The sequence below is a fragment of the Schistocerca nitens genome, chromosome 10 (genome assembly GCF_023898315.1).
Source record: "Schistocerca nitens isolate TAMUIC-IGC-003100 chromosome 10, iqSchNite1.1, whole genome shotgun sequence".
NCBI classification, from domain to species: Eukaryota; Metazoa; Arthropoda; class Insecta; order Orthoptera; family Acrididae; genus Schistocerca; species Schistocerca nitens.
This window is the reverse complement of record NC_064623.1, coordinates 14,334,364-14,358,415: the sequence shown is the minus strand read 5'-3', so window position 1 is coordinate 14,358,415 and position 24,052 is coordinate 14,334,364. Positions and strand designations below refer to the sequence as shown.

The following is a 24,052-nucleotide window of genomic DNA, read 5'->3' as shown; positions in this document are numbered from 1 at the left end:
CCACTTTTCGACAGTTTTTTTGTTGTGCCTATCTGCGACTCAGCATCTCCACTATATAGTGAGTAGCAGCTATCCTTTTCATAATACTGTTAGTATCCCATTTTGGTATTATTTGGTATGGGTCCCACATATGAACATTATTCCAAAGTGGGACAAACGAGATTTGTATCAGTCTGTTTTGTAGACTGATTGTATTTTCTCAGTATTCTGCCAATGAACTGAAGGCTTCCACCTGCTTTACCTACACCAGAGCCTATTTGACCATTCCATTTCATATCACAACAAAGTGTTACACTCAGGTATTAATATTAGTTGACTGATTCCAACTTTGACTCACTTACATTACAGTCATAGGATACTATGTTTTTCGTCTTGTCAAGTGCACAATTTTACATTTCTGAACATTTCAAAAAAATTTCCGTCTTTGGACCAGTTTTAAATCATATCAAAATCTAAATGGAAGTTTTTACAGACTTCTTCAGCTAATATTTCATTACAGCTAACTGCACCATCTGTGAAAAGTCTGAGGTTACCATTAGAATTGTCAGCCATGTCACTAACATCCAACATGAACAGCAAGGATTTCAACACAGCTCCCTGTGGCACACCTGAAGTTACTTCTACTGCTGTAAATAATTTTTCGTATAAATTACGTACTAGGTCCTCGTACCAAGAAATCCTCAATTCAGTCACAAGTTTAGATGATGTCCCATATTAACTAAATAATTATTAAAAAACACTGGCACAGTTTCAGGACAAAAGCTTTCTCAAAGATGCGTACCATCTCATCAACATACATATACTTTGCCATAATGGTAGAGGGTACTGACTCTCTTTCACAGGTCCTAACAAAGCCCAAGTACCTCAAGATTCTGATAATATTGTTTCCCCACATTTGCTGCATGCAAGGAGTATGCCACTGTCTTGTAACCATTATTCATTCCGTTGTTTGTGCACAGGTTGTTGGGAGTACTTTTCATTTGCTGAATGATACAGACATTTTAAATTAACATTATATTCATGTTTATAGTCACATTTATGCTGGTGTCCTCTTGTTACTAATTTCTTTTTTACAAAATTAATGACTCTCTTTTCAGAACATCCAAGAAGAATTAAAATTATAAATACATCTGGAAAACTTTCTATGTACACAACTAAGAGGAAGTGCAATACAGGCAGTTGTCCATAAGAATCAATGTCACAGGTACTTCACAGGCATCCACGTCATTAAACCTTTCCAATTCAATTTTTCTATTCATTGCATTCTTTCCGATTCTTATATATTTTGCAGTAATGGAAACGTGTCAGACACTGTCTGACTTCGGAACTGTACCAGAAAACTGTAATGTCAGATGTAGTCCGACAGTGGATCCAAAAGGGTGAACAGCAGATTTTTCACACAGGCATGTCAAAGAACACATACAGCATTGAAACTCACATCAATTCCTGCTATGTCACTAACTAAGGCACGGTCAAGATCTATTGGAGAATCTTCAGAAACCACAGCATTGTCCATTCCTGACTGTACAGGTATGAAATCTGGTTCAATTATTTCCTCAGGGAATGATTCATCTTTAAGTGGTCTCCACCTGAAATCTAAGAACAACAGTATATGTTATTGAATTGCTGCACAACAATAATACCGGGTGACTCAAAAACAAAGAACAGATTTCAACTGTCTGTAAGACAAACTATAAAAGATGGAAACACACTGCGCATTTCACTAAACAGAGGAAGGTTCGAAGTTTTGACACAGCTGCACTGTTCTTTGTTCCTAGCAACATGGTGACTACACCAAAAGACAAATCATCTTGTTTGTGGAATTTGTGCAAAATCTAACAATTCAAGTGCAATGTGCATTCCGCCATTGGTTCAACAAGAAGTCACCTTTACACAAGCAGATTTATGACCGGCATACAAAATTCTTGAAAGTTGGTTGCATATGCAAAAGGAGGAGCACTGGTCAGCCACACAAATCTGAGGAAGATGTCAAGCATTCACATTGAGCTCTCTCAAGTCCACAAGATGGGCATGTCATGAACTTAAGCTTCCTGAAACAACAGTCCAGTGACTATAACGAAGATACAAATCTTGCATTTCAGTTCTCCAGGGTATGGCAGAGGGCATTTTTTCCTCAGGACTCATCTTTTCACACGAATTGACATTTCATTTATTGGGTAAAGTAAACTGCCATCATGTAAGAATTTGAGGAGTCACAAACCCTGCCCTTGTCATTCAACCTGGCGTTGTTATCAAACACAAAACAGACTCACTGAAACAGAATGTGTTTTGTACTGTTTATTTTCACAAAGGTTGTGGACCTTTGTTTTTGCAGAGGAAACTGTGACAGGACTGTCATTGGACATGCTGCAAAACTTGGTTGTTTTCTCAACTTCATGAAGATTCCCACAATTGCATTTTCATGCACGTTGGCACCCAGCTTCACTTTCACCTTTAGGTGTGGCAGTTTCTTAACAACACTGTCCCAGAATGTTGGATTGGAAGAAGTGGACAAGATCTCATTGTTTGCTTTTGCCCTCCCTTGTCCCCTGACCTCACACCTTGCAACTTTTTTCTGTGGGTGTACATAAAAGATAGTCTTTTGTTCCGTGTATGACAGCTACTCTTCAAGAGCTGAGAAACTGAATTGTTGAAGCTGCCAATTCAATGAACAGGGACCAGTTGATTAGTTTGTGGAATGAAATGGACTACTATTTCGATGTTTCCCAAGCAACACACGATGCTCGTGTCGAGTGTCTGCTATAGCCTCTCTGCAAACATGGAACCGTGAACCTTCCTCCATCCAGTGACTTGCGCAATCTGCTTCCATCTTTCATAGTTTGTCTGTAATAAACAACTGAAATCTGCTCTTTCTTTCTGAATCATTCTATATAATAACAATAATAATAATTATAATAATGATGATGATGATGATGACAATGATCTTAAACTACAGTGACACTGTTGCCTTATTTTGTAAGATCACTGGGAAAAATATTAGTCACCCCCTTAAAATAGCACACTGGTCACTTTGAAGTGCTTTAGAACTGGTATTAGGCAGTTATGACCCTCCAATGCTGAGTTAAGTCATAGCAGTGAGATGGTGCACATGCACTAGACAGATGTACGGAATCAGTGCAGTAAGGATGATTGAAGATGTGACAAAATGCAGAGAGGATCTATTGTATGTAGCTGTAACTATGATCACATCACGAATGAAGTCACCCGATTTGGCAGTGTATTAATGTGGACTGCACAATGTGTCTACAAGGAGCGCCACGTCATACGGTAAAGACCAGTGGTCGTAGAACGATCATGACTGACTGAGACTGGTGAGGAGTGTCACATTTTGCCGACGAAAATCGATTTCAAACCTGACAGGAACTGCTGCCGTCAACAAATGCTTCTTCGTCTCTAGCAGTTTTCGGGTGGATGGTTTGATTCATCTGAAGCAACTTTCATTGTTGCGTAGTTTCTGGTGGATAGTGGCGAATTTTGGAAATATCGCTAAATTTTGGCATTTTCACCATTCCCTTATAAAAATGCAAATTTGGGTGCAGCATTTTGCTACTTGTGGTAACTGACAGTCATCTGGTGTTGGTATCGAATCTTTACTTTTTATTGTCAATGCAGAGGTTTACAAATAACCTCAAAATATCCTTTCATTTCCCATTAAAGAGATAATGCTCTGCATTTTACATCAGACAAAAATACCTTACTGTCAACAAACGTATTTCACAAATAGGTTTTACCCAGTGATATTACATTCCCCCGACATTTTCACACAAAAAATTGGTACCAAAAAATGATCAATTTTGGGAAGATCTTTAACGTGATGCACCAATTAAATTGCATATTTTGTAGTACATGCACATAAACACAAAAACTAACAAATAGGGCACTTTGCCTTAGCAAACATGTAAGTTACACATCCGTATAGTGGATGTTTAATAAACATACAACAAATGGCAAAAATTACATCTTTCAAACAAAGATGTAAATTAATAAAGAACTGCTCGGTTTGCTTTGTCACAGCACAGAACACGTAATGAAAACATCACTGTAGTCACATATGTTAGACAAAGGATTTAAATTGTGCTGGGTGATTAATGTAATAGCTTTTTACTTAGTTACACTCACTGGCTTCACCAACTCAAATCAAATAATCATCTTGGAACCTAACCTAGACCTCTGCCTACACTATGGATCAGACAGTCATCACCAATTTTAAATGGTAAAAGGCAATATTGAAATAAACAGTCTGTGTTCGTTTTTACTTCCCCAGAAACATGTTTCCATGACATCACATATCGTGTGCTGTGATTGGCAGACAGAAGTAAACCATACAGGCATCATGTTGATTTACATGCTTGAGAAGCTACTGTGCAAGATTTTAATTATTTATGTATTTGTTCACCCAGTGATCATATAATGATACAGGACTTGTCGTCATAGTACAACAAAAATAGGTAGCTCAAATACACAATACACATAGAACATGTAAGTATGTTTTTACACATAGAGGACAGGTGGGTCTTCCATGGCATTGCTGAAAGAACAATCACAGTATCTGTCTGAAATTATTTAACACTATTTGCACCAGATAACTCATAATATATTATACAGTAAAACTTGCTCAAATCAGCAAATGTACAATTTGGAAATCTGCCCAAACCGTACAAGTATTTCAGTCCCGACTCATTCACTGCACTTTTATATGCTGATTTTTTTCGTATAAAGCGGAACGCGCCTAATGCGAAAATGGAAAGAAAATCTTAGAACATACTTAATAATTCATTGTATAATGCGGAAAAGAGCCTATACAGTACTACTGTATTATTATTATTATTATGTCGTATTCTGCCTGGTGGCAGGTCCATGTCTTCGTACGGAGAATTTTTGATTCCACTGTTCCCTGTCTTCAGTTTCTTCCTTCAGTCTGTTGTGTCTCCTTCCATCTTTCATGTCGTCCAGATGTTGAATTCTTCTTCTTCCTTGCCCTGCGTGTCTTCTGAGTTTCCCTTCAATGACATCGTGTATGAGTCCCTCATGTCTAAGTACATGTCCAATCCAGTTGGCCTTTCTCTGAAGAATTGTAAGCAGAATACTTCTCTTCTCTCCTACTCTTCGCAGTATGTCATTTTTTTTGTGATCTCTCCACTTGATATTTTCCATTCTCCTCCAGCACCACATTTCAAAGCTCTCTAAGTATTTTTTCTCCTTCTTTCTCATGGCCCATGTCTCTGCTCCAAATGTAGCACTTTATCAGTTTTTTCCTCAATGCCAAACTCAACTTGCTGGTCAGCAGAGTCCTCTTCTTGTTGAAAGCAGCTTTGGCCATGGCGATTCTTGCTCGGATTTCATTGGTGCAGTGGGCATCCTTTGTGATAAAACTTCGCAGGTACTTGAACTGATTCACATTTTCCAGTTCCCGAGTGTCAACAGTTATCTTCAAGTGTTTCAGTTATCTTCAAGCGTTTCTCACGTTTTGATATGCACATCACTTTTGATTTTTTGATGTTGATTTCCATGCTGTATTTTCTTCCGTTTTCACCAAATTGTTCACAATGTGTTGCGGCTGTCTCTGATTTTTGGTGAGCACTACCAGGTCATCTGCATACTTGATGGTGCTGATGAGATGTCCTCCTACTTTGAAGTTTCCGCATCCTTTTAGCGCTTCTCTCACCGCATTTCTCCGTACAGGTTGAAGAGACTCGGTGATAGACAACATCCTTGTCTCACTCCCCTTCCTATTTCCACACTGTTCATTTCTCCATAGTTCGGTCGTACCTTTACTCTTTGTCCCAGGTACAAGTTCCTTATAAGTCTCCGATCTCTCCAGTTGATTCCTATTTCCTTAAGGATGTTCATCAATATATTCCAATTGACTCTGTCGAAGGCCTTCTGCCAGTCTATAAAATGAGCACAAACTTCCTCGTTAACGGTCAAAACTCTGACAATATCCTCATCATGCCAATGGCGTCTCAGGTCGCTTTTCCTTTCCTGAAGCCAAATTGGTCTTCTCCCATCACTTCTTCAATTTTGTTTTCCAACCGTAAATTTAGTATTTTTGCAATGATCTTTGCCACATGCGATATCAGACTAATTGTTCTATAATCACTACACTTCTTGGCTTGCTTTTTCTTCTCGAGAGTAACCATTGTGACGTCCAAAAAGTCTTCAGGCCATTCTCCAGTTTCATAGATTTTCTTTACGAGTTGTGTCAGAACTTTCAAACTTTCATTTCTGATTTCTTTAAGCAAATCCACTGGTATGTCGTCATCCCCTGTAGCTTTCCTACTATTTATGTCCTTTACCACCTTCTCCACTTCCCTTGTCAGTATACTGGGCCCTTTTTCATCTTTGTCGATAGCTTTCTCTGGCTCTATGTCGATGTCATCTGGGCGATGTTCTGTATCATGTAGTTTCCTTATATATTCTTCCCATGTTTTCAGCACTTCCACTTGTTCAGTAACCACTTGTCCTCTAGGATCTTCTAATCCGAATGTCCTTACACTTTTGTTCTCTCCTTCTCCCAGTTCCTTTGTTTTCTGGTATATGAGGTCATACCTTCCTCTTCTTTGTAGTTGTTCTATTTCGTCACACATTTCTTCAAAGTACTTTTCCTTTGCTTTGTCTGTTTACCTCCTGAGGGCATTGTTAAGTCTTCTGTACTCTTCTTCATTAACATTTTTACACATCCTCCTTTCCTCCATCTTCTCCAGCATCTCATTGGTGATGCAGGGTTTCTCGCTCTCTTTGTTTCCCTCCCAACTTCACTCTTCAGAGTATTTAACAAAACCATTTTAACATTTTTCCACTGATCTTCTGCACTTGCACTTGTATTTTTGTGTCTCACTTCGTTAAATTTTTTCTCTAACAATTCTCTTACTGCCATGTTATTCTCTCTTAGCTTTTCCAAGTCCCATCTCTGTTTTCTCCTCCCATGCTGTCGGATCTTCTTCAGCCTTGTGCTGATATCTGCAACCGAAAGGTTGCGATCCGAGTCGATGTCGGCAGCCGGCATAGTCTCGGCGCCCTTCACACTGCCCCTAAATCTCTGTTTGATGAGTATGTAGTCTATCTGATATCTGTTCATATCTCCTGGGCTCTTCCATGTGTGCAGTTTAATCTTGCTTTTCTTAAACCAAGTGTTCATCACCACCAAATTATTTCGGTGACAGAATTCCACTAGCGTTCCTCCTCTGTTGTTTCTTTTTCCTAATCCATATTGTCCAACAATGTTTGCTTCATTGCCTTGTCCAACCACACTATTCCAGTCACCCATGATTACAGTATTTACTTTTCCTGTTCCTTCAGACCGAATAATGTCTTCTATTTCCTCATACATTTTCTCCGCTTCTTCGTCATCGTGATCTGATGTTGGCATGTACACTTGGACTATTAGAATGTCTACTGGTTTTGCATTTATTTTCACAAACATTAAACGGTCACTATGACACACGACTTTATTAACACTTTGCACTAATTCATTTCCCATCACTATTGCTACCACTGGAATAAAACATTGTGTAATTACCTGATACTATTTCACCACTATCTGTCCACCTCACTTCACTTAAACCCATTATGTTCACTTCACATTTGTCCATTTCTCTCTTCAGATTTTCCAGTTTTCCTGCTCTTTGAAGCGTTCTCATGTTCCATGTCCCAATCTTGAAATTAAAATGTTCATCTCTTTTGGTGACACCACCTGAAATACTCCCCACCTGGAGATCAGAATGGGGGAGTAGTTTATCTCTGGAATATTTTACTCCAGGAAACGCCATCATTATCCTCCATCTTCCAACGTTCAGGAAATATACTGTATTACATAATATACTGTATTACAGATCATTAGTTATTCATGACTCTATAAGGACGTTACTTTTAACACCTCTGTTAAGCGGCGCAAAACCAAGAGGTTCAGTGCGGTGCTTTTGGTGTGGACTTAAAACCAGGCCAATCTGTGCAACAACAAATAAGATACACTCAGTATCAGTACAGTATATCAAAGGAAACAGTTTGTTCATTAGCACTCTGTTTTCGGCTTTCTCGTTTTCCTCGTTACTGATGCACGCTGGTGCATGCAGGAACAGTCATTACTTTCTGCCAGTTTCAGTTGACTAGTAGCTCTTTAAGAGATACACTAATATGATGTCGAACAAGCGGTATGTGTCATTAACGCTTAACAAAAAGATTAATGTAATTGAGTCGAGTCAGAAAGACAAACTCTCTGCGCGTGAAATTATGTTGCGTTTCAAATGCGGTAAAACACAAATTTACGAGACTTTAGGAAACAAGGATAAGATTCAGGATGAATGGATGAAAGAGAATGGGCAGAATAAAAGAAAGGCAAAGAAGACTGGAAATGAAGAAATTAACGAAATAGTGTGGGAATGTTTCATAAGGGTTCGGGCAAAAAACTTACCATTATCTGGAGCCATGTTGCAGAGTGAGGCTCTGAAAGTCGCTGAAGAGCTAGGAATTACCGAGTTTAATGCATCCACAGGATGACTGGACAGTTTCAAAGCTAGGCACAACATTGTGTGGAATGAAGTGTATGGGGAAGCTAAGGATGTGCAGGAAAGTATAGCAAAAGAATGAAAGGCAATACTGCCCAACTTAATTGTGAATTATGGCCCGAAAGATGTGTTCAATGCCGATGAAATGGGACTGTTTTATCACCTTCAAAATCGCTAGCAATTTGAGGTGAAAAGTGCAGCGGCGGAAAAATGTCCAAGGAAAGACTCACTGTATTGCTATGTGGAAGTACGTTAGCTGATATGGAGAGCCACTGGTGATTGTAAAGGCAGCAAAACCGCTTTGTCTAAAAAACATAGACGTCAGTAAGATTCCAGTCACATGGCGAAGCAATAAAGAGGCATGGATTGTGAGTGGTCTTATGGAAGAATGGCTGGGCTCTTTCACTGCCAAAATGAAAAAAGGAAATTGCCAAGTTCTCCTTTTGCTAGACAACCTGTCACCCTAAAGTAATGTTATCAAATGTGAAATTGGCCTGGTTTCCTCCATGTTCAACCAGCCTCACACTACCCATGGACCAGGGGGTTATTCACACATTCAAGTGTCATTACAGGCAGTTACTGATGCAATCTCTTATTCTTAGTGTTGAAGAAGCTGGAAGTGCATTTGCTCTTGCACTGTCAGTTTCTGTCCTGGATGCAGTAAATTGGATTGGCTAGGCAGTAAAGGAAATAAAACCTGAGACTTTCACCAAGTGCTTCAACAAAGCGGGGTTTGGGGTTCAAGAACAAGACACTTATGTGGCCATCGAAGTTCAAGAAAATGCAGCATCAATCACTGAATTAATGAAAATGCGAAACATTGCCTGCATAAACGACATTATGCAATTCGCAGCACACACAAATTCCCCAACTTGTTGGAACTATTGTATGGTGCAAAAAATGTCCTAGAAAAAACAATTTTGAACAGGAAATTAAAACAAGTTTCCCTCCTTGATATGTAGCAAAAAAAGTGAAACATAAAGCAAATAAACATGGGAATAATATGAATGTACATACAAGTACATACAATACTAAATGAATTTAAAGCGCGACTAAAAGTATAGAAATTCCATGTTATTTATCAATTAGTGTAATAGTCCAGTGTTCTGTTGTCCAATATACAGTAAATGAACACCTACCGAGTTGGAGTGAAGGTATGTAAATACAGTATATGCATAATTAAAAATTTTTACTGTACTTTTGTGCACAATACCTGACAAATTTTACATAGCCCAGTGAGTTTTGTGTAATCTGGAAACCTGTCCAATTTGGAAAATTATATTAGTCCCAGGCAATTCAATTTTGAGCAAGTCTCTCTCTCTCTCTCTCTCTCTCTCTCTCTCTCTCTCTCTCTCTCACACACACACACACACACAAAATAAAGCACTCTATATTTCACTTGCCTTGTGGGTGGTCGACTGGGCCCAGCCCAGTCTCTCTAGCGACTGTGCGCCTAAACTCCTCTGCGTGCAGCATCTGCGTCACACGATGCAGGACTGTTGGCAAGTAGATAGCCTTTAGCCAGAGTCCTCCTGGAAAACTATGAGAACCACACAGCTCTGGCACAAGGTGCTCTTCAAAATCTTTCTGCTGTTCGAGGCGCTTCCGTTTACTCAAATGTTGCTGAGATTCTGGTGAAGACCTGCTGACAACAGTTCTCATGTAAGGTAATTGTTAAGAGGGAAATATATCGAAAGCAGCAAAATGGAATGGCTGCACTTGCTATAATACCGGAGCCCAGAGACAATAGCTATGTATGCTCGAGTAGTGTGTGTGACTGTGTGTGTGTGTGTGTGTGTGTGTGTGTGTGTGTGTGTGTGTGTGTGTGTGTGTGGGCGCACGTGCACTTTCTACGTCATCAGAAGAACTCTGTCCGGAAGTCTAAATATTTTAGTCGTCCTTTTCACTGTGCCTGCCAGTGATTCATGGCCTCCTCTATGTGGTCAGAAGTAATCTATCCTTTCCATTCTGCTGTCTTTGTTCAACATTATTTTCCAGCTTGTTTGAATCTTAGACTGCAATTCTTTCAAAAATCCAGTGTCATCATATTTTATTCCTGATTTTTGTTATACAAAAATATACTATTTTGCCAGAATAACATTTCAATTCAAAATTTTCAGTTTCCAGAAAATTCTCAGAGGGGTTTTCTAAATCCTGGAATACCAGAGCACAAACAAACTTCTGTCACACGAAATAAAACTTTTCATTTCTACCAATTTAAGAATTCATAACCAACTGTTAATTGAAATAACTTCACTGTCCAATGGGCATACACGTCCTCCACTTTTCACATATTTTATGATATCATTTAAACTATTATAACTATGTATTTTATCATTTTGTAGAAACAGTATTAGGCACATCTTTAAACAGGTACTGTGCACTAGGCCACAGTCAGTTGGTGCCCAGCATTCATCTTGTGAAGTTCCATGTCAGTCAGTCATGGTTGTCTTAACAGAGTAATACTTACACAATCAGTCACTGCAGAACTTAAGTCACGTAAAATTTACTGTCAGCACTATGTACAGTTGATAGCGTGGTTACTAGAAAACACGGCAGGGGTCACGGGGTGTGCACGGAGTAGCTGGCTCTGATGTTTGCGGCACAGTTGACCCTCCCACTGTACAGTAGCCTGTCAAAGATGGAACCTGTTACGTCACAAATTTGAAATTTTCCCGGCAGATCAACTGCTCAAAAAGATTTCGGGTTTGCAGCCAGTCATCGTCATTAAAATGTTTACATGAGTGTGAGTTCTTACATTTGATGGACAATTCAATGCAGAGCTATGCTACAGTTATCAGTGGATTGAAAGAGTCTGAGAATGTGTTTCGAATTGGTTTCAGTGAAAGGATGGTTTGCTGTGCAATTAGGAGTTGTACCACTCACAGCAGACAACGGAAAAAAGTTTGCAATGAAGTTTTCTATACTTCCTCATAACAATTAGTCTAAACAAAAATGGATAAATTCTTATAAAAGTGCATGTAAGTTTTCTGACACTAATGTTCATATGTGCTTAATACATTTTGGTGATTTGGTTTATGAAAGGGATTTGAAATGTGAACTGTTGAATCTTTCTCTGAAATCTATGTTGAACCCTGATGCTGCTCCAACTCTGTATCTTCCATTCTGCACCGTTGGCTTAGGGAATAGTAATAAGCCTAATAATGAAAGAAAAATACAGGCACACAACCAAAATTACTGTAAATAAGTAAGAGATATTTTACAGGTAAATAAATTCCCAGATAATGAAGACACTACTAGCAGACTATATACGTAAATAATACTATAATGCTTCAGATGTGCATTTGTGCCCACAATCAGGAATTATGGAAGAAGGAATAAAAGATTTTTGGCAAAAGGATACAGATTTACAGGATTCTCTCTTGAAGTAATGCTGAGTTACTTAAAGCAAAAACATTTTCAAAAAGTCATTGAGGAGTCTTTTTCTGTCAACAACATTTGTTTGTGTGTTTCATGCTGTGCTAATTGGTCATTTGAAGATATTGCAAGAGTTGGGACTTTACACTGTATACTTTATAAAAAGCTACGTTTTGTCAGAGATTTACTGAAATATGTTCTCCTCAGTGCAGCCACTATTAAATGAAGAATCAGGTACAGTAGCATTCCACTAGTTTTTATTGGTTTAAGCCTTAATACCATGAAAACCAAAGCAAAGCTAATAATGAAATGTGAAAAAGACTTGATTCTCAGCTTTGATGAGATGAAAGTTAACAGTGATTTACGTTTTGGCCATATAGGAGAGATTAGGTTCTGACAACAATGCTCAACTTATGGTTATCGGACGGTTAGTATGAAAATGGATGAACCCTAGTCATTGTTAACTTTGACACGGCAGTTGACTAAAATGATTCAAGTTGTGGAAAATTTTGGACCTGAAGTGAGGGCATTTGTGTGTATTGCAAGGCCTACAAATAGAAAACTTGAAGGAAATCTAATGCATACATTTTATGGCTCAGGATTTGAAAATCCATCAGATCACAATAGAATAATGCAGATTTTTTGTGATGTGCTCCATGCTTTACAGCTGTTAAGGAACCATCTGGCTGATGAAGCTTAGCCACTTATGTCTAGAAAATAGTTCACAAAAGAATTAAGCAAGCTGAACTTCAAATTTTGAAAACAATCAGTCTTTTAAATTTTTCTTAAAGTTTTATACAGAGAAATTTTTTTAAATAAAGGCAAATTTATTTGCTTATTTAATAATAAATAAGTTAACAACAGCAATGCAATTTAAAATGAAAAATTTTGTTTGTACACACAATTGTGACTGAGTTAAGCATATGCACAGTGAGATTACAAGTTCCTGTGTTGTGTGTGAAGGCAAGAGGATCAGAGATGACGGCGGCATTCTCAGCATACCTGCGTGTGATACCTATCACACTTATTTTACTAACCATTGTCGGCAGTATAAATCCAATCTGCAATGAGTTACTGTACTATACATTCACTTGTGTTGAACAGCTATTGAGCATGGACAATGTATTATTGCCACTTGTTAAACATGTAGTTTTAAGATTCATTTAAGTCTATGAAGCTTTCTTGGCAATTGCGATACAAGTATGACGCTTGCTTTATAACAACTGAACATCATCAACCAAAAAGACTGACTTAAAAACCTATTCTGGTGATGTTCTGAACAGTTATTCATTGATCAATGCACACACACCTACAGAAGTAGCAGATGACAAGGATAAAGGTGCATTCTATAAGAACCTCGAAAGAGCCTTGACGGATTTCCTGTGCATGATGTTAAAATAATTATTAGAGACCTCAATGCACATACTGCTAAAGATCATTACCATCCTGCAATAGGAAAACACAGCCTCCGTGAATAAGTCTATGAAGCTTTCTTGGCAATTGCGATACAAGTATGACGCTTGCTTTATAACAACTGAACATCATCAACCAAAAAGACTGACTTAAAAACCTATTCTGGTGATGTTCTGAACAGTTATTCATTGATCAATGCACATACACCTACAGAAGTAGCAGATGACAAGGATAAAGGTGCATTCTATAAGAACCTCGAAAGAGCCTTGACGGATTTCCTGTGCATGATGTTAAAATAATTATTAGAGACCTCAATGCACAGACTGCTAAAGATCATTACCATCCTGCAATACGAAAACACAGCCTCCGTGAATAAAAAAAAAAAATGATAATGAACACACAGTTGTCCAGTTTGCACTAGCACGTAACACGGCTGCTATTGGTTGCACTATGCTCTCACACAAAAGGATCCACAAAGCAACATGGTGTAGCCCTGATCAACCTGTCTCCAACCAAAATGATCATGTAGTTATTGACAGCAGGCATTTCTCAAAGTGACTCGATGTACGTACCCACAGAGGAGTTAATGTGATTTCAGGCCACCAACTTGTAATTGCAAAACTAAGAGCTTGAATATCTTACACAAGAAAAGGAAAAGGAACATCTCAAAGAAAGTATATGGTATCATAGCTAAAAAATTAAGAGACTGTTAAAACATACTCTGAGAAGGTTACTTAGAGTCTTGTATTGTACACGCCTAGTGTAAGTGATACTTTGGATTAGCAATGGAGGCTTGCAGGGACACAGTCATTAAGCCAACAGAAGAAGCACTAGGGAAAGAAGGAAAATAACCAAGGAATTCCTGGATTGATGAAGACTGTAAGAGAATAAGTTGTGAAAAAAACATGGTTTATAGGAAAATGCTCGAGAAATTGTATACACATTTAGTGGTAAGAAATGATCAAGATTAAAGGAAAAAAGGGAAGAAACTGGTTCGGAAGGAGAAAAGGGAACGGGAAGGAAAGTAGATTGAAAAATTGGAGACAACCAGAAAAACAAATGATGTCAGAAAACCCTATCACAAAACTGATATTGAAAGAACAACATTTATACCATGTATTAATATATATATAAAAGTAAAAATGAGGAATTACTAACTGATGACCAAAAGATATTGGAACATCTGGTAGAGTATTTTAGTGAACTGTTGGATGCTCCACAGCACCCTGCTGAAGAGATTCTAATCCACCCAGAAAAAGATGAGGAGACCATAGTCCCTCCCCTCCAAGGAGAAGTAGACAAAGCAACTGCTCGACAGAACTACTGAACTAATGAAAAACGGCAAATTGAGTTAAATTGCAGGGTATACAAGATTTTGTGCCTCATCTGGGAAAAGGATGAGTTGCCACACAAATGGAATGAAGGGATAGTGTGTTTGATACACAAGATAGGAGATATATTGAAATGCAGCAACTACAGAGGCATAACATGCCTAAACATTGCATACGAAGTATTGTCAAATATCCTCTTTAGTAGACTCTCATTCTACATCTACATCTACATTTATACTCCGCAAGCCACTCAACGGTGTGTGGCGGAGGGCACTTTACGTGCCACTGTCATTACCTCCCTTTTCTGTTCCAGTCGCATATGGTTCGTGGGAAGAACGACTGTCTGAAAGCCTCCGTGCGTGCTTGAATCTCTCTAATTTTACATTCGTGATCTCCTCGGGACGTATAAGTAGGGGGAAGCAATATTTTCGATACCTCATCCAGAAACACACCCTCTTGAAACCTGGCGAGCAAGCTACACCGTGATGCAGAGCGCCTCTCTTGCAGAGTCTGCCACTTGAGTTTGCTAAACATCTCTGTAACGCTATCACGGTTACCAAATAACCCTGTGATGAAACGCGCCGCTCTTTTTGGATCTTCTCTATCTCCTCCGTCAACCCGATCTGGTACGGATCCCACACTGATGAGCAATACTCAAGAATAGGTCGAACAAGTGTTTTGTAAGCCACCTCCTTTGTTGATGGACTACATTTTCTAAGGACTCTCCCAATGAATCTCAACTTGGTACCCGCCTTACCAACAATTAATGTTATATGATCATTCCACTTCAAATCGTTCCGCACGCATACTCCCAGATATTTTACAGAAGTAACTGCTACCAGTGTTTGTTCCGCTATCATATAATCATACAGTAAAAGATCCTTCTTTCTATGTATTCGCAATGCATTATATTTGTCTATGTTAAGGGTCAGTTGCCACTCCCTGCACCAAGTGCCTATCCGCTGCAGATCTTCCTGCATTTTGCTACAATTTCCTAATGCTGCAACTTCTCTGTATACTACAGCATCATCCGCAAAAAGCCGCATGGAACTTCCGATACTATCTACTAGGTCATTTATATATATTGTTAAAAGCAATGGTCCCACAACACTCCCCTGTGGCACGCCAGAGGTTACTTTAACGTCTGTAGACGTCTCTCCATTGAGAAAATGCTGTGTTCTGTTTGCTAAAAACTCTTCAATCCAGCCACACAGCTGGTCTGATATTCCGTAGGCTCTTACTTTGTTTATCAGGCGACAGTGCGGAACTGTATCGAATGCCTTCCGGAAGTCAAGGAAAACAGCATCTACCTGGGAGCCTGTATCTAATATTTTATGGGTCTCATGAACAAATAAAGCGAGTTGGGTCTCACACGATCGCTGTTTCCGGAATCCATGTTGATTCCTACAGAGTAGATTCTGGGTTTCCAAAAACGACATGATACTCGAGCAAAAAACATGTTCTAAAATTCTACAACAGATTGACGTCAGAGATATAGGCCTATAGTTTTGCGCATCTGCTCGACGACCCTTCTTGAAGACTTGGACCACCTGTGCTCTTTTCCAATCATTTGGAACCTTCCGTTCCTCTAGAGACTTGCGGTACACGGCTGTTAGAAGGGGGGCAAGTTCTTTCGCGTACTCTGTGTAGAATCGAATTGGTATCCCGTCAGGTCCAGTGGACTTTCCTCTGTTGAGTGATTCCAGTTGCTTTTCTATTCCTTGGACAGTTATTTTGATGTCAGCCATTTTTTCGTTTGTGCAAGGATTTAGAGAAGGAACTGCAGTGCGGTCTTCCTCTGTGAAACAGCTTTGGAAAAAGGTGTTTAGTATTTTAGCTTTACGCGTGTCATCCTCTGTTTCAATGCCATCATCATCCCGGAGTGTCTGAATATGCTGTTTCGAGCCACTTACTGATTTAACGTAAGACCAGAACTTCCTAGGATTTTCTGTCAAGTCGGTACATAGAATTTTACTTCTGATTTCACTGAACGCTTCACGCATAGCCCTCCTTACGCTAACTTTGACATCGTTTAGCTTCTGTTTGTCTGAGAGGTTTTCGCTGCGTTTAAACTTGGAGTGAAGCTCTCTTTGCTTTCGCAGTAGTTTCCTAACTTTGTTGTTGTACCACGGTGGGTTTTTCCCGTCCCTCACAGTTTTACTTGGCACGTACCTGTCTAAAACGCATTTCACGATTGCCTTGAACTTTTTCCATAAACATTCAACGTTGTCAGTGTCAGAACAGAAATTTTCGTTTTGATCTGTTAGGTAGTCTGAAATCTGCCTTCTATTACTCTTGCTAAACAGATAAACCTTCCTCCCTTTTTTTATATTCCTATTAACTTCCATATTCAGGGATGCTGCAACGGCCTTATGATCACTGATTCCCTGTTCTGCACTTACAGAGTCGAAAAGTTCGGGTCTGTTTGTTATCAGTAGGTCCAAGATGTTATCTCCACGAGTCGGTTCTCTGTTTAATCGCTCGAGGTAATTTTCGGATAGTGCACTCAGTATAATGTCACTTGATACTCTGTCCCTACCACCCGTCCTAAACATCTGAGTGTCCCAGTCTATATCTGGTAAATTGAAATCTCCACCTAAGACTATAACATGCTGAGAAAATTTATGTGAAATGTATTCCAAATTTTCACTCAGTTGTTCTGCCACTAATGCTGCTGAGTCAGGAGGTCGGTAAAAGAAGCCAATTATTAACCTAGCTCGGTTGTTGAGTGTAACCTCCACCCATAATAATTCACAGGAACTATCCACTTCTACTTCACTACAGGATAAACTACTACTAACAGCAACAAACACGCCACCACCGGTTGCATGCAATCTGTCCTTTCTAAACACCGTCTGCGCCTTTGTAAAAATTTCGGCAGAGTTTATCTCTGGCTTCAGCCAGCTTTCTGTACCTATAACGATTTCAGCTTCGGTGCTTTCTATCAGCGCTTGAAGTTCCAGTACTTTACCGATGCAGCTTCGACAGTTTACAATTACAGTACCGATTGCTGCTTGGTCCCCGCATGTCCTGACTTTGCCCCGCACCCTTTGAGGCTGTTGCCCTTTCTGTACTTGCCCGAGGCCATCTAACCTAAAAAATCCGCCCAGTCCACGCCACACAACCCCTGCTACCTGTGTAGCCACTTGCTGCGTGTAGTGGACTCCTGACTTATATCCAGCGGAACCCGAAACCCCACCACCCTATGGCGCAAGTCAAGCAATCTGCAGCCCACACGGTCGCAGAACCGTCTCAGCCTCTGATTCAGACCCTCCACTCGGCTCTGTACCAAAGGTCCGCAGTCAGTCCTGTCGACGATGCTGCAGATGGTGAGCTCTGCTTTCATCCCGCTAGCGAGACTGGCAGTCTTCACCAAATCAGATAGCTGCCGGAAGCCAGAGAGGATTTCCTCCGATCCATAGCGACACACATCATTGGTGCCGACATGAGCGACCACCTGCTGATGGGTCCCCCCCCAGTACACTTCATGGCATCCGGAAGGACCCTTTCCACATCTGGAATGACTCCCCCCGGTATGCTCACGGAGTGCACATTGGTTTTCTTCCCCTCTCTTGCTGCCATATCCCTAAGGAGCCCCATTACGCGCCTGACGTTGGAGCTCCCAACTACCAGTAAGCCCACCCTCTGCGACGGCCCAGATCTTGCAGACTGAGGGGCAACCTCTGGAACAGGACAAGCAGCCATGTCCGGCCGAAGATCAGTATCAGCCTGAGACAGAGCCTGAAACCGGTTCGTCAGACAAACTGGAGAGGCCTTCCGTTCAGCCCTCCGGAATGTCTTTCGCCCCCTGTCACACCTCGAGACGACCTCCCACTCTACCACAGGTGAGGGATCAGCCTCAATGTGGGCAGTATCCCGGGCAGCCACAGTCTTAGTCTGATCGGGGGATGCGTGGGACGAGCTGGCCGTCCCCGACAAACCCCCATCCGGACCCCCACAGTGATGCTCATTGGCAACAGCCTCAAGCTGTGTGACCGAAGCCAACACTGCCTGAAGCTGGGAGTGAAGGGATGCCAACTCAGCCTGCATCCAAACAAAACTGTTGTGCAAAAAACGTCTGAACTAATCTACAGAGAGCGCAAACAAATCGACAAAATTTAAACGGTTATTAAAATACAAGATTGCCTAGTAATTGCAGTAATGCTGCTACTTGCGCACTGCTGACACACTGCTCGGCGGCGGAAGGAGACTACGCGATTTTACACTATTCAGGTACTAAAACGCGATGCTACAACTCTCAAATACTATAATACGCCCGAAATTTATGAATTAAACAATGCAAGTACCAAAAACACGCAAAGAAATTAGGAATTAAACTATGTAACAAATAAGTGAGCTAGGAGTATACGACTTTCTGCTGGCAGCTGCTTATCCAACGGCGGCAGGGAGCACACTCCCTCACTCGTAGCAGAAAACATTATTGGAAGTTATCAATAGGGATTCAGATCAGGAAAGTTTGAACCTGATATTTACTCTCCAGCAAATAGTAGAAAAGAGCAACAAATTTAATGTTAGTGTGCACAACCTTTTCATTGATTTCAACTCTGCATATTACACAATAAATTGGGCTAAGCTTTATGAGACAATGTGGGAATTTTGGATGCACGGAAAGTTGGAGGTAACCTCAAGGCATCCCCAGTGTACCTTGTGAGTGCAGTCTAGGCTATCACCCCAGTTTCCCACACGAACTGGGCTAAGGCAAGGGGACTTTCGTACCTACTCTTCAATTTGGCACTCAAAATTGTTGTGCGTAAATTGCACATCCAGACAAGAGGTACTATGTACTATAAGCTCGTACAACTGTTGGGATATGCAGATGTGTTGGACCTAACGAGTATAACATTTAGAGATCTACAAAGTGCATTCTCACCTCTAAAACTGAGTGCAGAGGAGATATGAGTGCAGAGGAGATGTAATTGAAAATTAATGGAGGAAAGAGCAATTATATGTATAATGGTACAAATGAACCCTTACAGCCAACAGTAGCCCTTGATAGAATGACTTTGGTGTGAGTGGAATGTTTCATTTATCTGGGTCGAAGACAGAAGCAAATGGCAGCAATCTGACTGAAATTATGGCCCACATAAGTGCTTCTAATCAATGTTATTTTGGAATGCTGTGACATTTTACATCCAAGAGAGACTAAGTGCCGATTCCATAAAACGCTGATACATCCAGTACTTACATATGGCTCAGAAACATGAGATGATTGCAAAGCAGGGTGAAAGCAGACAGAGATCATATGAAAGACACATACTGAGGAGAATCTTTGGACCTGTACATGAAAATCGGAGTTGTAGAAGGCAAAGGAATGATGAGCTTCACGACTGCTATAAGGAGGTCAAGCTCATAAAGTTGTGTACGTTGAGAAGGGCTGGAAATGTAATACAACTCGATGAGACAGATCCTGCGAGGACAGCCTGCTGCAGTGGACCTGGAGGAAGAAGAGCAAGAGGATGACCAGGGTTGAGATGGAGTTGAAGAAGACGCGCCCCAAGTTAGTTGCCGTACCTGGAGGTCTACAATGAATTCCAGAGAGGATGGCGGAAAATTATTGAGGAGGTCATGTCCCATCCTGGGGTGTAGTGCCAATGGGAGATGATGATGATGATGATGATGATTTCGGAAGAATACAACTGACAGTGTGGGAATCCTACATAGTCAAGGTTTATGTGGCCTTTTGCATCAATTTACTAGGCAGATAACTTAGAGATAAGTGAAATCCAAGACTCAAAATCACCTTAACATTCTACGGATGAAGTTCTGTGTCACAAGTAATGTACTCGTTGTGGCACAGAATTAGGGAATACTACTGCTTGTACTACAAACACAAAAATGAAGGGAGAATACTAGTGAGATTGAAGATTTGCTGGAACAGACTAAGGATACTGGAAATTTCACACTAAAACATATTTATGGAAGTATCAATATTCATACATTTATGTTTCTACAGCCTCAATCAAATACAAGAATAGAGTACTTTTGGCCATAGAAAAATTAATAAGTAAGCCAATGTTGAAGCCAATTTAGACACCAAGGCACACATTAACAAGAAAAGAAAACTGATGCAAAATAAACTCTGTCAGAAACTTTGATAAGAATGCAACCTCGTGCCTTCCACACACAAACATCCACTTTTTTAATGTAGCAATATAACTTCTGATCAAACAATCCATTATATAATTAAAGAGTGTTGTTTTATATCCTTGACTTTGATACCAGCTAACCAGAGTGCAATTTGGGCCACAAAATGCATTCAAAAAAACTACCTGGGCTACCATGTTTCACAATATGTGAGCCACCTCACTTGAAAACTTAACTGGTTTCGTATGAGAACAATGTACGGATGTCTTTTACAGTTCTACCCACTGTTGCCTGATTATAAAATTACTATGACAGAAGCAATAGCAAACATAAAAGCTACTGTTATGACTAACAACGCCATTATTTGCCTGTGATGGCAGAAAATTCATGCATGAGTGCATTAGTTTTTGATTTTTTTTTTGTAATTTGGCTACAAATATGTCACATTTGTTGAGTAAGAAATTTTGGAAACTCTAAAGGAAGAACTGAATGATTCTGGATTGGAGGGAGAAATATAGAAGTAGGAACAGTGTGAATAATTTGTTGAAGGGCTCTTGCAGCACACAGCAACACTGGCTCAAGAAAAGGAACTGTTCCTAGGGGCAATATCAGCAATTGGCTCACATGGTGACACTTCCCTGACAGAATTCCAGCAACTGAAACCAAGCAGCATCCAACATCGGTTTGCAAGATTTGTTCGGAGAAGATGAAACAATCTACTGTCCAATCAAGCAAGAAAAGCTGGCACTACTACAATTGCAGCATTTCTCTGCATGCTAGAGTGTTTCAGGCTTTTTCACAGAAAAGCCAATTACATATGAAATTACTTAAGAACTCATCTTGCACAGTTTTCCTCTGAAGCAGTCACACTTTATGTTATTACTTTGGTCTTTTTTAGTGTATGTTGTCCTTTAAAATATCTCAAAGATGTGCGAGTAACATCTTAAATAATGGCATAAATTGCTGGTTTTCTGGGCTAGATATTTTTCTAAGTGGCTGGACCTCAAAGTCTTACGAAAATTGTTATACTATATTTGGCTACTGCTTTATTATCAATGTATGAACAGTGACAGTAGTCCCCAACGATTTCCCAATACTATCTTGTCTACAACATTTTTACGTGGCGAAGAAAAAAGTCAATTAACAAATTCAAGACATAAATATGGGCCACTACCACATTCGTGTAGTGGAATGCGTAGAACTGCTGACAGACATACAGAAATGTGAAAGTGACACAGTACCTTGCTCTCTAACAGTTCCTAACCCTCTCTAGGCTAGGAGAGTTTCAACAATACTACCCACATCAACTGGCCAGCAAGTCTGCCACAGATTTGTTATGTTACTCATGGATCTGAGAATACTGCATCTGGTTCTGGTGAAACTCCCCCCCCCCCCACCTCACATGATTAGCTGCACAATTTTAAAGATTTACATGCCTGAAAGACAAAGCCTTAGTGTGTTGAAATGGATTGTTTAAAATAATAAGTGGTGATTAGGGAGCTTGTTGACTGGAACGTTTACTTTTGAAAAAAACTTCAATAGTTCTTTTCTGAAATGGCACTTCTTTGTTTTCATCTTTTGGCTCAATTAAAGCTTCAAACAAATGATTGTTTTCCCACCGGTCAACAGAGTATGTCTCTGCCACAAGGCGTTTTCTGACATTATACACTCCTGGAAATTGAAATAAGAACACCGTGAATTCATTGTCCCAGGAAGGGGAAACTTTATTGAAACATTCCTGGGGTCAGATACATCACATGATCACACTGACAGAACCACAGGCACATAGACACAGGCAACAGAGCATGCACAATGTCGGCACTAGTACAGTGTATATCCACCTTTCGCAGCAATGCAGGCTGCTATTCTCCCATGGAGACGATCGTAGAGATGCTGGATGTAGTCCTGTGGAACGGCTTGCCATGCCATTTCCACCTGGCGCCTCAGTTGGACCAGCGTTCGTGCTGGACGTGCAGACCGCGTGAGACGACGCTTCATCCAGTCCCAAACATGCTCAATGGGGGACAGATCCGGAGATCTTGCTGGCCAGGGTAGTTGACTTACACCTTCTAGAGCACGTTGGGTGGCACGGGATACATGCGGACGTGCATTGTCCTGTTGGAACAGCAAGTTCCCTTGCCGGTCTAGGAATGGTAGAACGATGGGTTCGATGACGGTTTGGATGTACCGTGCACTATTCAGTGTCCCCTCGACGATCACCAGTGGTGTACGGCCAGTGTAGGAGATCGCTCCCCACACCATGATGCCGGGTGTTGGCCCTGTGTGCCTCGGTCGTATGCAGTCCTGATTGTGGCGCTCACCTGCACGGCGCCAAACATGCATACGACCATCATTGGCACCAAGGCAGAAGCGACTCTCATCGCTGAAGACGACACGTCTCCATTCGTCCCTCCATTCACGCCTGTCGCGACACCACTGGAGGCGGGCTGCACGATGTTGGGGCGTGAGCAGAAGACGGCCTAACGGTGTGCGGGACCGTAGCCCAGCTTCATGGAGACGGTTGCGAATGGTCCTCCCAGATACCCCAGGAGCAACAGTGTCCCTAATTTGCTGGGAAGTGGCGGTGCGGTCCCCTACGGCACTGCGTAGGATCCTACGGCCTTGGCGTGCATCCGTGCGTCGCTGCGGTCCGGTCCCAGGTCGACGGGCACGTGCACCTTCCGCCGACCACTGTCGACAACATCGATGTACTGTGGAGACCTCACGCCCCACGTGTTGAGCAATTCGGCGGTACGTCCACCCGGCCTCCCGCATGCCCACTATACGCCCTCGCTCAAAGTCCGTCAACTGCACATACGGTTCACGTCCACGCTGTCGCGGCATGCTACCAGTGTTAAAGACTGCGATGGAGCTCCGTATGCCACGGCAAACTGGCTGACACTGACGGCGGCGGTGCACAAATGCTGCGCAGCTAGCGCCATTCGATGGCCAACACCGCGGTTCCTGGTGTGTCCGCTGTGCCGTGCGTGTGATCATTGCTTGTACAGCCCTCTCGCAGTGTCCGGAGCAAGTATGGTGGGTCTGACACACCGGTGTCAATGTGTTCTTTTTTCCATTTCCAGGAGTGTATTTTTCCCATTCCATTTAATAATTTAAAAACCTCCAGAATATCAATGTGACATTTCATGGCCATTCATAGCCTTCTTACCCATGCTTAACACCAGTACACATAGAATCAACAAAGTACTCAGTGTAGAAGTGGAGCCGAAAATAACTTTATTTGCATGTCAGGGGAAGACTTTCGGCGTAGTCGAAATATATTGATAGCCCCCCCCACGA

The 24,052-nt window shown here is 41.0% G+C and overlaps 1 protein-coding gene across 3 annotated transcripts in view; it reads right to left on the bottom strand.

Moving 5' to 3' along the window:
- The window catches only part of LOC126210275 (endoribonuclease Dicer-like), a 334,521-nt gene that overhangs the window by 59,296 nt on the left and 251,173 nt on the right, over window positions 1–24,052 (bottom strand). For all 3 annotated transcript variants that reach the window (XM_049939469.1, XM_049939471.1, XM_049939470.1), the window contains 2 exons: window positions 9,929–10,167; window positions 1,439–1,596 (listed from right to left, as the gene is read on the bottom strand). In XM_049939469.1, the coding sequence (XP_049795426.1) occupies window positions 1,439–1,596; window positions 9,929–10,167 (397 nt within the window). The remainder of the gene's footprint in view (window positions 1–1,438; window positions 1,597–9,928; window positions 10,168–24,052) is intronic.